The sequence below is a fragment of the Colobus angolensis genome, unplaced genomic scaffold, assembly GCF_000951035.1.
Source record: "Colobus angolensis palliatus isolate OR3802 unplaced genomic scaffold, Cang.pa_1.0 Scaffold8, whole genome shotgun sequence".
In the NCBI taxonomy this organism is placed as follows: domain Eukaryota; kingdom Metazoa; phylum Chordata; class Mammalia; order Primates; family Cercopithecidae; genus Colobus; species Colobus angolensis.
The window spans coordinates 18,537,283-18,551,296 of record NW_012121820.1 but is presented as its reverse complement, the minus strand read 5'-3'; the positions used below and the strand labels follow the sequence as shown (position 1 = coordinate 18,551,296).

Below are 14,014 nucleotides of genomic sequence, written 5' to 3'. Positions count from 1 at the left end.
CAGGCTAGAGTGCGCTGGTGCAATCACGGGTCACTGCAGTCTTAGCCTCCTGGGCTTAAGTGATCATCCCACCTCAGCGTCCCAAAAAGTAGCTGGGACTACAGATACATGCCTCCACACCTGGCTAATTTTTTTATTTTTTGTAGACACAGGGTCTCTCTATGTTGCCCAGGCTGGTCTCAAATTCTTAGACTCAAGCAATCCTCCCACTGCTGGTATTACAAGTGTGAACCACTGCGTCCGGCCCAAACTCACTGTTAAGTTGAAAATATCGTAAGTTGAAAATGTTGGCCGGGCGCAGTGGCCCACGCCTGTAATCCCAGCACTTTGGGAGGTCGAGGTGGGTGGGTCACGAGATCAGGGGTTCAAGACCCACCTAGCCAGCATGGTGAAACCCTATCCCTACTAAAAATACAAAAAATTAGCCGGGCATGATGGTGCGTGCCTGTAATCCCAGCTACTCGGGAGGCTGAGGCAGGAGAATCATTGAACCCAGGAGGCGGAGGTTGCAGTGAGCCAAGATTGCACCACTGCACTCTAGCGTGGGCAACAGAGCTAGACTGTCTCAAAAAAAGAAAATAAGTTGAAAACACATCTTTAACTTACGTTCAACTTATGATGGGTTTATGGGATGAAATTCCAGCATAAGTCAAGGAGCATCTGTAATTGTGTCTCTTAACCTGCACAGCAACTTTCTGAAGGGAATGATATCACTTTCATTTTGTAGCTGGAGACGCTGTAGCTCCAAGAAGAAGTTAAGTGACTTCCCATGCTGGGTGTGGTAGCTCATGCCTGTAATCCCAGCACTTTGGGAGGCTGAGGTGGGTGGATCACTTGAGGCCAGGAATTCAAGAACAGCCCGGCCAACATGGCGAAACCCCATCTCTACTAAAAATACAAAAATTAGTCAGGCATGGTGGTGGGTGCCTGTAATCCCAACTACTTGGGCGGCTAAGGCAGGAGAATCACTTGAAACTGGGAGGCAGTGGTTGCAGTGAGCTGAGATTATGCCATTGCACTCCAGCCTGGGCGACAGAGCGAGACTCTGTCTCCAAAAAAAAAAAAAATGAAAGAGGTTAAGTCACTTCCCAAGGTCAAACAATTAGTATAGTGGAAATTAAGGCCATTAGTGAAAGATGTATCACTTCTTAGGTTGAAGATTCTTTTTACTACCGAAGGCTATCTTTCAGGAGAGGTCATTTTACTTTTGGAGTGAGGGATGCAGTGATTGAGAAGAGAAGCATATTGCTAACAAAGGGGAGAAAGAATAAAAAGAAAATGGACTGCCATGGAAGGGAGCCTCAGGGAACTGGTCTGAGTGATGTTCTCTTTGGAGGTAAGTAAGGCTTGTCTCTGTCTGGCGCAGGGACCGATCCCCCAGAGGTGGGAAAATGTGGAGGAGCCAAACCTGGATGAGCTGCTGGTCCGACTGGAGGAGGAGCAGCAGAGGTGATGGACCCTAAACTTTCTGACCTGGGTGATTGGCCAGTTGGTGGAAAAGGCTGATGGGAACCCTCTGCCCTGAGGGCTAATGTGGATTAGAGCCATGGACTTCAGCCGTAGCCCTCTAATTCCTGCAATGGAAATTTCAGTAGTTGCCATCTTACCCCCAGGAGGTCCAAGTGTTGGACCAAACCTTTATTTTGTACCCGCTTTTACCGTTCCCCAGTGCAGGTGTGAGAGTCTAGCAGAGGTGAACACCCAGCTTCGACTGCACATGGAAAAAGCTGACGTGGTGAATAAAGCCCTTAGGGAAGATGTGGAAAAATTGACAGTGGACTGGAGCCGGGCCCGGGATGAGCTAATGAGGAAGGAGAGCCAGTGGCGGATGGAGCAGGAGGTAGGAAGAATGGGGACTGGAACTGCAAGAGGAAGGCTGTGCATTCTGGATGCTGCCCTGGTCGGTACTGGAAGGAGTTAACTTCAGGACTTGGATGGAAACTGAGCTGTTGCTGTTAAAGTCCCTGACCATCCTTACCTGTGCATGCTGGCAGCCTCACCCTTCTTGGGCCTTCAGCTTAGACCTGCCACTACCTGCCTAGTCTAGGTTCTGTTGGGAGGTAGCATGACACTCATAGCAACTCTTCCTGCAGCAGTGACGAGCTTAGGTGTTCAATGGATCTCAAAGCTTACTGACTCCTGGTCTGGAGGTCTTGCATATCTAGATGCTAAAGAGGTAGATAAGAAACTGAATGAGAAAGAAAGAGCAGTTATGGGCCCTAGGGAATTTTCAGGTCCCAGCTGAAGGAAACAAATGTTTCCTGCATTTTTGCTTTGTGCTCAGTGGTTTATGTATATCATTGACTCCTCCTTAGAAAAGTCTGTGGTAATAGATCCCATTTGTTAAGCAGCTACTGTGTATCCTTTTCTTTTCTTTTTTTTTTTTTTTTTTTTTTTTTTTTTGAGACGGAGTCTCGCTCTGTCACCCAGACTGGAGTGCAGTGGCCGGATCTCAGCTCACTGCAAGCTCTGCCTCCCGGGTTTACACCATTCTCCTGCCTCAGCCTCCCGAGTAGCTGGGACTACAGGCACCCGCCACCTCGCCCGGCTAGTTTTTTGTATTTTTTAGTAGAGACGGGGTTTCACCGTGTTAGCCAGGATGGTCTCGATCTCCTGACCTCGTGATCCGCCCGTCTCGGCCTCCCAAAGTGCTGGGATTACAGGCTTGAGCCACCGCGCCCGGCCTATCCTTTTCTAATCTGGCCCAGAGGAAGGCAATATACCATCCTAGGCTCTCTGACCTCTCGAATCCCACTGCCAACTTCATTAAACCCTTCAGCATAACCTGGATAGATACCCGTTCATAAACTATCTCCTGTAAGTCCCTCCTTCCTTTCCTCAGTAGTCAGGAGGAATCCAAGACTCTTGTGTTGGCAAAAGATAGCCCTCTGCCTTTGGGTATGACCTGGGTTTCTGAACACACAGTTCTTCAAGGGCTACCTGAAAGGGGAGCACGGTCGCCTTCTCAGTCTATGGCGGGAGGTGGTGACATTCCGACGCCACTTCCTGGAAATGAAGTCAGCTACTGACAGGTCAGTGTGGGGAAAAGAAGGGAGGAGGTTTGCCCCTACCAATTCTGGACTAATAACAGTGGGCTGCTATAGAAGTGGCATCAGCTGTGGGGGTGGGGGAGTTGGTGGTGTTGGAAGCAGATGATTTTTCCCAGCCCTGCTTCTCAGGCTTCACTGGGCCTGATCACCACACTCCTTACCTGGTTCCTAGTGGAGTCTGCTGTTTTCCTTGCTTGTACTCAGAGATTTGACGGAGCTAAAAGCTGAGCATGTGAGGCTTTCAGGGTCCCTGTTGACCTGTTGTCTGCGCTTGACTGTGGGAGCACAGTCTCGGGAACCCAACGGATCTGGAAGAATGGATGGGCGGGAGCCGGCCCAGCTGCTGCTGCTGCTAGCCAAGACCCAGGAGCTGGAGAAGGAAGCCCATGAAAGGAGCCAGGAGTTAATACAGCTGAAGAGTCAAGGGGATCTGGAGAAGGCAGAACTTCAGGACCGGTGAGATGGCTTGGGGTCCCAGGAAGGGTTTGCTGAGAGAGAGCCGACTCCTTTAGAGGGTTAGGGACAGGCAGGGGAGATGCCAGGAACATTCCTACATGGAGGGGGAGAAGATGTGCCCGAGGGAATCTGCTTTGAAACCTGATGCCACAGTTGGGTCTTGTACCCTCAGCCTGTCTTTCAGCCCAGTTTCTCTCCTGTTGATGTACAGAGCTAGCTATCACTCTGTCCTCCATCAACACCAAAGTACTTGCCATTCCCAGAACAGCCAAACTCTTTCCCATCCCTGTCTTTGCACCTGCTAACTTTAGTCTGGAATGCCTCCCTCTCTTCTCTGTCTGCCTTATCCTCTAAGGCACAGTTCAAATATCAAATATTACCTCTTTTTTTTTTTTTTTTGAGACAGAGTCTCATTCTGTCGCCCAGGCTATTATGCAGTGGCACGATCTCAACTACTGCAACCTCTGCCTCCTGGCTTCAAGTGACTGCTGCCTCAGCCTCCCAAGTAGCTAGGACTGTTTACAGGCGCATGCCACCACACCCTGCTAATATTTGTATTTTTAGTAGTTTTACCATGTTGGCCAGGCTGGTCTTAAACGCCTGACCTCACGTGATCCACCCGCCTTAGCCTCCCCAAGTGCTGGGATTACAAGCATGAGCCACTGCAACTTGCCGAAATGTCACCTCTTCTATGAAGCCTTCTCTGACCTTAGTAGCCTACTAAGTTACTGTGCCCCTGTGGTCTTTTGACCTCTTATTACAGCATTGATCTCATTGATGATTTAGTTTCCCCCACCTTCTTTTTTTGGTTAGGCTGTTTTAATTTTTGGATTATAATGAAGTAGGTTTTTAAAAAATAATGATGTAGAAGGGCAGGGAAATGAGTAGAGACCCCCACTGAATCTCAGGACAAAGTTCATATATGCCCATGACGAGGGTTGTGTCTTCACCTGTTGGAAGTACATACATAAAATGCAGGGCTATTTTTTGTTTTTGCTTTTGGAGGCACTGAGAAGTACAAAAGCAGAGACCAAGTCTTAGTAAGTTTTGTATTTCTAGTGCTTTGTACTTCACCTGCCGTATACTAGACACTCAATACATTTTGTTTCTTTGTTTTTTGAGACAGAGTCTAGCTCTGTTGCCCAGGCTGGAGTGCAGTAGTGTAAACACAGCTCACTGCAGCCTTGACCTCCTGGACTGAAGCAATTCTCCTGCTTCAGCCTCCAAAGTAACTGGGACTACAGGCATGCACCACTATGCCTGGCTAATTTTTAAATTTTTCTGTAGAGGTCGGGTCTCGCTATGTTTCCCAGGCCAGTCTGGAACTCCTGAGCTCAAGCAACCTTTCCACCTTGGCCTCCCAGAGTTCTAGGATTACAGGTTGAGCCACCATGGCTGGCCAGTGAATGTTTGTTGAGTGATGCAATACTTAGACAAATGACAATGCAGTGCACTAAGGTTCTTAGAGATGGTATAGAATAAAATTATTAAGACTTTTGCTGCGGGGCGCGGTGGCTCAAGCCTGTAATCCCAGCACTTTGGGAGGCCAAGACAGGCGGATCACGAGGTCAGGAGATCGAGACCGTCCTGGCTAACACGGTGAAACCCCGTCTCTACTAAAAAAATACAAAAACTAGCCGGGCGTGATGGCGGGCACCTGTAGTCCCAGCTACTCGGGAGGCTGAGGCAGGAGAATGGCTTGAACCCAGGAGGCAGAGGCTGCAGTGAGCTGAGATCTGGCCACTGTACTCCAGCCTGGGCAACAGAGTGAGACTCCATCCAAAAAAAAAAAAAAAAAAAAAGACTTTTACTGAGCCAGAAGGATCACTTGAACCCAGGAGTTTGAGACCAGCCTGGGCAACATAGTGAGACCTTGTCTCTACTAAAAGTAAAAATAAAAAAATAGCCATGTGGTGGCATGCGCCTATAATTCTAGCTACTTGGGAAGCTGAGGCAGGAGGATTGCTTGAGAGTGAAATATGATTGCACCACTGTACTCCAGCCTGGGCAACAAAATTGGAAAAAAAAATTGAAAAAAAATTAAACTTTTAAATAGCATTCATTCAAGAAATATTTATTTAGCCACTCACATAATAGCAAGCAGTAAGCTCCAAGTACAGTGTTAAGTGTTTGGTGATTTTGCTGGACCTTGAGATTAATATCAAGAAGGTTGAACATAATCTTCCCCAAATTGCCCTTCCTTTTTCCCTATCAGAGTCAGAACCTCGGGCTGGAGGGACTTTGGGACTATCCCATGTGCAATTCTGATGTTCTTATTGGCTTCAGGGTGCTTGACTTCAAGATCAAGCGAGGCCTGGAAGGGCCTAGGCCAGGGCTTTCCTTCAGCTCTCGGGCCCCCAAACACGTGTTCCAGCCTTGAGATGTGGTAAATCCCTGCATGTGTCTGAGTGGTTTTTTGCTCCCCCACTTCAAGGCTATAGCATCATGTGGTATTCAGGGAGTGCAGAGGGGCTGGGGGTGCCTAAGGGGTTTGGGGGAGGCTGCAGTTGGGAGTGGCTGGGGTTGGGGCTGGGGTGTGCTGCATTGTAGCTCTGTCCACATCCATGGGCTGTTCTGGTGACAGTGCTATGCTCTTCTCTTTAGGGTGACTGAGCTCTCTGCTCTGCTGACCCAGTCTCAGAAGCAAAATGAAGATTATGAAAGGATGGTAAAGGCTCTGAGAGAGACAGTGGAGATCCTGGTACGTGATCCTTTGTTCTGGAAAGGAGTTGGTCGTGGGCTTGTAGGTTCCTTGTCCTTTACGGACAGATAGTCAGGATACCAGTTATATATTCTGTGATGAAATCCTCTAAAGCTAAAAAATAAATTTTGGCTGAATCTGAAAATTAATTAACTCATTCATTTATTCATTGAATAAATATTATTGATTGCCTACTATCCCTACCGTATTCCTGGGGAAATTGCAATGGCATATGTATGCAGTGTGTCCTTACCAGAGAATTGGCACATACCTTCAGAGACACATTGGCAAAGTAGTGAGTTACCAGGAAGTGGATGTGTGGAGAGATTTAAAATCTAGTCACATGGGAAACAACTGAGGAGTATGGCAGTGTTTAGCCGGGAGAAGAAAGAGCTTGAGGCCCTTTGAAGGCCCTTGAAGACATGATAGCCACCTTCACATATCTGAAGGACTGACACTGGGAAAAGAGAGTTTACGAAGGGCCGGGCGTGGTAGCTCACGCCTGTAATCCCAGCACTTTGGGAGGCCGAGGCGGGCGGATCACCTGAGGTCGAGAGTTTGAGACCAGCCTGATCCACATGCAGAAACACCATCTCTACTAAAAAAAAATACAAAAAAATTAGCCGGATGTGGTGGCACATGCCTGTAATCCCAGCTACTCGGAAGGCTGAGGCAGGAGAATCGCTTGAACCTGGGGGATGGAGGTTGTGGTGGGCTGAGATTATGCCATTGCACTCCAGCCTGGGCAACAAGAGTGAAACTCCATCTCAAAAAAGAAAAAAGAAAGGAGAATTTACATATTTAATGTTTTCCAGGGCGAAACCAATGTCAGTAGCTAGAAGTTAATAGGGGAGTAGATTCTGGCTCACAACTAGAACTGTTCAGTAATTGAACAGCCTGTCTTGTGAAGCAGTGAGGTTTTGGTCATTGGCTTAACATCTGCCAGGGATGTTATCAGAGGGATTCCCTAAGGTTGGATGTTAGAACCCTCCGGCTTAATACCATGTTTCATCTCTACAAGTTTTCAGATCTCTGATTTTAGGTAGCTCCCGAACCCCTATTCAAATGCACACCCTTAGTCTTCTCATCCAAGCTGAGATCAACAGGGATTGTAGCTTTCCGATTCCTTTTTTTTTTTTCCCCAGGAATTTGCCAATTCAGAATATCCACGGGGCTAGATAATGTAAATAAATGAAGTGGGTTCAGTTGTAAGAATTCTGGTTTTCCAGTGCTGTTGTATTTAGTTTTCAAGACTGCAGGGGTCACTTGAGCTCAGTATTAAGGAAATCATGAGGAGTAATAGGGATTGTGAGACCCTGAATAATAAATGTCTCATCTAGAGGAGGCATCCACCATTCAACTTCAGTGAATCATTTCCATGTAGGAATGGGGGCTGGGTGTGGCCCATTTGTTAACTTTTTGGAAGAAGCCAGAAATTTATATTTTTATGTAAAATCTTTCCATTTATAAATGTTGATTCAAATTTTGTATAAGCCAAATAAAACATAGTTGCAAGTCTGTGTCTTCAGGCCTTCACTAACACAGATAGGAAGGAAGAGAGGACTCTTGAGTCTTCAAGATTATGTCTAGCTTTAGGGCTAGAGGTTTCTCTGGTTTAGCATTAGGTCTCAAGCATCCATTTACTATTCAGAGACAGCACCCATCCCCTGTCTAATAATAGCTTACATTTATTGAACATTTGCGTTGCTCCAGACACTATGTTGAATAATTTACATGCATTTTTAACTTAAGCCTCAAAACAAGTAGTTGCTGTTAATTATTTCTATTTTAAAGAAAAAGAAGCTCAAAGAAACTGTTGACTATGGTTACCAACATAGTAAATGATAGAGCAGGAATTCTTATCAGTGAAGTCTAATTTGGAACTCGTAATCAATCTAAACTTGTAATCACCACATCACATTGTCTTCAGACTCTTCGGGCAACATATTAGCATTGATGTATGGTCAGGGAAAAAGTGGGGCTGATAGAACAGACAGAATTAGACTTTGGTTGTTTGGGGTCCTGGAGTAATAAATTCACTTTTGATAGTTTGACTCTGAGGCTCTATTCTGTTCCCTGTTCAGGAGACAAATCACACAGAATTAATGGAACGTGAAGCATCTCTTAGTAGGAATGCCCAAGAGGAGAAGTTGTCTTTACAGCAGGTGATCAAGGATATAACCCAGGTACTGGGAAGCCTTCTGTTCATGGTAACCAGGTTATGCCTCCACTCCCCAGGTCTCTATGTCCTTTCAGTCCTGTCTAGATTTCCAGTCTCTGAGGTTTGGGTGCTTAAAGTCTTGTGGGGATGAGTTTTGTGTGTTTGAAGACCAGAACCCTAAGAGATAGCTAAGCATTCATGTCTTAGCACTACCTGATGGGACAGGCCTCTTTCCTGTTTCTAGCTGCAGTTCTCAGGCTGGAGGCTAGATTCTGGTCTTCAATATCTCAATCGTTTCTTCTTTCATTTCCTCATTTATTGTTACCTCAGACAGTGTTCTAGCCTTGTTGCTAGTCCTAGACTTGGGTGACCAAAGGTGGAGAGTTGAAGGAACCAGACTTTTATGCTCTCGAATACTCCCCTCCTTCCCCCAAGGGAGAGGACCTGAGAAGGAAAACATCAGGTTTGTTCAGGCTACAGGGTTAAGTCCCTGTATAGACTCTAGGCTTTGGTCAGTAGGGTGGTGACCTTGCTGTATTGGGTTTCAGGTCATGGTGGAAGAAGGGGACAATATAGCCCAAGGCTCTGATCATGAGAACTCTTTGGAATTGGACTCTAGTATCGTCTGCCAGTTTGATTACCAGGATCCAGACAAGGCTCTTACTCTGGTGCGTTCAGTGCTGACTCGGAGACACCAGGCTGTGCAGGTAAGAACCCTCAGCATTCCCCCTCAGTCACAGGGGTGTGTGTCTAAACTGGTTTGTGCCCCAGGTACCTCCCTAGCCTGGACTATCCCTTTTACTTTGTTGACCAGTCATGAGGTGTTTTGTCAATATCTCCGAGTGAATCTGCCTGTGTCTGCTGAATTGTGCTTGTGAGTAGCAGGCACATTCTCCACGCCAATGGCGTGCTTCACTTTGTGTACAATCTTTGCGTAACACTATGCAAAGATTGGGAACCAGAGCCCTGGGAGATTATTGGGTCAATGTTCTCCAGCTCTGAGAGTCCTAGGCACACTTACCACTCCCCCATGCCACTGTACATTTGGAGATGACGAACTCTAAGAATCTAGAGCCACAGAAGCCCAGTGACCTCTGAGGGACTGTCTTCTTGAATAGTTGCATCTCCCTTCTCAGCTTACTTTTGTTGTACCATCCCCCAACCCCCTTCTCCAGCCCCACTTTCAGGGTTCTGAAATCCCTCCTTTGCTCTTGCTCATCATCTGGTTTCTCTTGCTCTCCCTCCACAGGACCTAAGGCAGCAGCTTACAGGCTGTCAAGAGGCTGTGAACTTGTTGCAACAGCAGCATGATCAGTGGGAGGAAGAGGGCAAAGCCTTGAGACAGCGGCTGCAGAAGCTCACTGGGGAGCGGGACACTCTGGCAGGGCAGACTGTGGACCTCCAGGGAGAGGTGGACTCTCTCAGCAAGTGAGCAGACGGGCTGTTCATCCCACCCTCCCAGCCTGGTCTCGGTCTCAGTCATCATCCAGCCATTTACCTACTCCCATCAGGTTTTTGGGGTGCTGATCCTGTTCTCCCTGAGACTCGGCTGTTTTACCCTGTTTCCACTTGTTTCTCCAGAACAAGCTTTGGGGGTTGGAGTCTTTGTGATGATAAAAATGTTTCACACTCAAAAGGGAAGATGGGATGTTGAAACAGGGTCTTTTGACCCTGTGATGCCTGCTTCCAGAAAGAATTTTAGGTCCCACGGTCTCTGCTCATCTCTGATCCCTTCTTCCAGGGAGCGAGAGCTGCTGCAGAAGGCCAGGGAAGAGCTGCGGCAGCAGCTGGAAGTGCTAGAGCAGGAGGCATGGCGCCTGCGAAGGGCAAATGTGGAGCTTCAGCTGCAGGGGGACTCTGCCCAGGGCCAGAAGGAGGAACAGCAGGAGGAACTGCACCTGGCTGTCCGGGAGAGGGAGCGTCTGTAAGTGAGACCAGTCTCCTCCTCGCTGGGGCCTGGTCTTCCTTCAACTCTATACCCTCCCCTCCTACTCTCCTCTCTTAGGAAGTAGAGTATGTAGAAACTCTGGCATGCAGTGGGTTCAGATTAGCTTGCTGCTTCTTCCTTTGCAGAAAGATGAATATGGAAAGTTCAATGTTGGTTAAGTCTTAGTTGATCACCCATATGGGATGAGATACTGAGGGGGATACAGAAATGAATAAGACAAAAGCCCTGATTTCAGGGAACTTGCCAGAAGACAGACAACTAACTGTGACATGAGGCTGGATGAAGTATGAGTTAAATAAAGTTTCAGACTAAGTCCTTTGGGAGCACAGGAGTGACAGCTAATTATTGAGAACTAGGGAATGCTTTATGGAGGAGAGAGTAGGCTCTGAGCTGGGCCTTGACCTATTTGGTTAATAGAGAGTGGGAGAAGAGCTCAAGGAATAGATTAGCTAAGAAAAGGAGGCAGGAAGGTTCATGGCAGGTTCAGAGTAGGCTGGGCTGGCTAAAGGGTAAGCCTTATACAGGGAAGTAGTGGGAAAAGCGCTAACTGGTCAAGAAAAGGAAATCCAGAATCAATGGCCCCAGCTAATCTGTAAATTCCCCTTTATGATGTCACAGAAAAAGCAAGGACTTTGAGCTGGGCAAAAGCTTGGTTTGAATTATGGCTCTGTCACATGGACAGATTATTTGTAGAATGATGATGATAATATTTTCCTTGAAGGATTGCTGGGAAGATGAGAGCAATGTTTTGCAAAATGCCAGCATAGAACCTGGCATATGGTAGGTCTTTAATAACTGGGAGCAGGGATATATCTTCATCTTTGCTGTATTTCCCTCCTCTCCTGTGCCCCAATTCCTTGTACCTGGTAGTCATGAATAGTGGAAGCTTGAAGGCCTGCCATAAGGGTAATGACTTGTGCTAAGAATGATCTCCCTGTACCAAGGAGAAGGGCAGACAATCCACAGAGATCATAATATGTTTTTAAATTTATTTATCTGACTTGATAATACATTTAGATGATTCAAAAGTCAAAGCTATTTTAAGGCTAGGCACCCCTGTAATTCCAACCCTTTCAGAGGCCTTAGTGTGAGGATCACTTGAGGCCAGGAGTTTAAGACCAGCCTGGGCAACATAGTGAGACCTCTATCTCTACAGGAACAGCAAAAAATTAGCTGAACGTGGTGGCATGTGCCTGTAGCCATGGCAGGGTGAGATGGGAGGATCACATGAGCCCCCAGGAGTTTGAGGCTTCATTGAGCTAAGAAGATACAGAGAGAGAAGTCTCACTTTCATCTGTGCTTTCTCCATCCCATTTCCCTTCCCCCTTTAGGCAACCATTTTAGTTGACTTCTTGTTTATCTTGCCAGTGTTCCTTCATGCAAATATGGGCATATATTCTTTCTTCCCCCACTTTCTTGTATAAAAGGTAGTGTATTATGTATATACTGTTCTGTACCTTGATTTTTTTTCACTTGACATGTCTTAGAAGTCTTTCCTTATCAGTGTTTATAGACCATCCTCATTCTGTTGCATAGCGAAGGTGATTAAATTCCTGTTACCTTTGGGGCTACGGCCCATCCCTAAGAGTTCCTCTAGACCCCTCTCCTTCCCATCTTAGTCAGGAGACGCTGGTGGGCCTGGAAGCCAAACAGTCAGAATCACTCAGTGAACTGATCACTCTTCGGGAAGCCCTGGAGTCAAGTCGCCTGGAAGGGGAGTTACTGAGGCAAGAGCAAACGGAAGTGACGGCAGCGCTGGCTAGGGTGCGTGGCCTCCTCTCCTCACTTGCTGGGTGGGCGGCTTCGAAAGTGTGTTCCCATGCAGCCTGCCTCATTATTCACCTTCAAGCCAGGATCCCTCATCTTTCCTCAGTCATTAGTCTGCTTCTGGGTTCTCTATCTTCCAACATACCCTCGATATTGGAATAAGAATGGGTTTCCTAAAGTATAAACCTGGTTATGTCAGTCTCTTAAAACCATTCAATGGCTTTCTAGCTCTGTGGTGCCACATTCAAAACTTTTTGTCATGTGCCCCAAACTGTGTTTTAGCCTCCCCTTCTACTACAAAACCCATCCTAAACATCTCATATCCTTTGCTCCTGCCACAGAGCAGTAATTGCCTTCTCAGTTATTCCATGTTCTTTCATGACTCTAATACTCTGCGTATACTTTTCCCTTTCTCTGCACTACTACTTTCCTCCTCCTTTATGCTCAAACTCTTCCTCATCTCTCAATTCCCAACTTAATCGTCAACTCCTCTACCAAGCATATTTGACTCTTCCAAACTATATTAATTTTTTTTTTGAGTTCCCAGAGCACTTTGTGCTTACATTTTCTGTGGCGTCATTACAATCGTAGTCATTTCTCTGTCCTAACATTGGTATCTCTATACTGTGAGCTCCCGTCTTACTGCTTAATGAATGAATCAAGGGAAAACTTGTTTAGAATGCAAGAGAGGGAATGGAGTATTAACTGATCTCTGTACCAAAAAGCAGCAGTATTGGGAATGAACTGTTCACTGTTCCAGGAAAATTGGAAATATGAAACTCTTTAACCCTCTGTTTTTTAGGCAGAGCAGTCAATTGCAGAGCTGTCGAGTTCTGAAAACACCCTGAAGACAGAAGTAGCTGATCTTCGGGCTGCAGCTGTCAAGCTCAGTGCCTTAAATGAGGCTTTGGCCTTAGATAAAGTTGGGCTGAACCAGCAGCTTCTCCAGGTGAGCAAAGATTTTCCTGGTCCCCAGGGAAGGGCTGGGCCCTAACTGAGGGCAAGACAGATCAGCTCCCAAATGTAGGTCTGAAATGAGCAAAAGGAACATTTACAATGCAGAGGAGAGCAAATACTGTAAGGATTGGGCTTAGCCATTATAAATATTCCCCTCCCACACCTCCAGCAGAACCAGCTCTGGGCTTTAGGGTAAGTCACTAAGGTTGGGAAGGGGCCCATGTCCTCTGGAAGGAAGACTAGGTTTTTGCTGGGGTTTTTTTTGAGGTGGATCCTCTGTCACCTAGGCTGGAGTGCAGTGGTGTGATCTTAGCTCACTGAAGTCTCCATCTCCTGGGTTCAAGCAGTTCTCCTGCCTCAGCCTCCTGAGTAGCTGGTATTACAGGCATGTGTCACCACACCTGGCTAATTTTTTTTGAGATGGCATTTTGCTCTTGTTGCCCAGGCTGGAGTGCAGTGGCACGATCTTGGCTCACTGCAACCTCCGCATCCCGGGTTCAAGCAATTCTCCTGCCTCAGCCTCCCAAATATCTGGGATTACAGGCATGCATCACCATACCTGGCTAATTTTGTATTTTTAGTAGAGACAGGATTTTACAATGTTGGTCAGGCTGTTCTCAAACTCCTGACCTCAGGTGATCACCTGCCTCAGCCTCCCAAAGTGCTGGGATTACAGGCGTGAGCCACTGCACTTGGCTGCCCCGGGCTAATTTTTGTATTTTTAGTAGAGATGGGGTTTCACCATGTTTGCCAGGCTGGTCTCGAACTCCTGACCTCAGGTGATCCACCCACCTCAGCCTCCCGAAGTCCTGGGATTACAGGCGTGAGCCACCGCGCCTGGCCTAAGACTAGGTTGTTAATCCTGTTGGGTGAGATAATAGCAATCACCAGAAAAGAATCTGCTGAAGATCCTAAGTCCCAAAGAATCTTTTCTGTAGGTTACAAATTTAACCTATAATTACAGTGAGGGAACC

The 14,014-nt window shown here is 46.9% G+C and overlaps 1 protein-coding gene across 1 annotated transcript in view; it reads left to right on the top strand.

Annotated features, from left to right (window-relative positions):
* The window catches only part of CEP250 (centrosomal protein 250kDa), a 60,101-nt gene that overhangs the window by 9,484 nt on the left and 36,603 nt on the right, over positions 1–14,014 (top strand). The window contains exons 6-16 of the mRNA XM_011929157.1: positions 1,367–1,449; positions 1,675–1,840; positions 2,926–3,032; positions 3,255–3,506; positions 6,111–6,207; positions 8,292–8,393; positions 8,917–9,075; positions 9,618–9,796; positions 10,110–10,292; positions 11,936–12,080; positions 12,886–13,032. Of these exons, the coding sequence (XP_011784547.1) occupies positions 1,367–1,449; positions 1,675–1,840; positions 2,926–3,032; positions 3,255–3,506; positions 6,111–6,207; positions 8,292–8,393; positions 8,917–9,075; positions 9,618–9,796; positions 10,110–10,292; positions 11,936–12,080; positions 12,886–13,032 (1,620 nt within the window). The remainder of the gene's footprint in view (positions 1–1,366; positions 1,450–1,674; positions 1,841–2,925; positions 3,033–3,254; positions 3,507–6,110; positions 6,208–8,291; positions 8,394–8,916; positions 9,076–9,617; positions 9,797–10,109; positions 10,293–11,935; positions 12,081–12,885; positions 13,033–14,014) is intronic.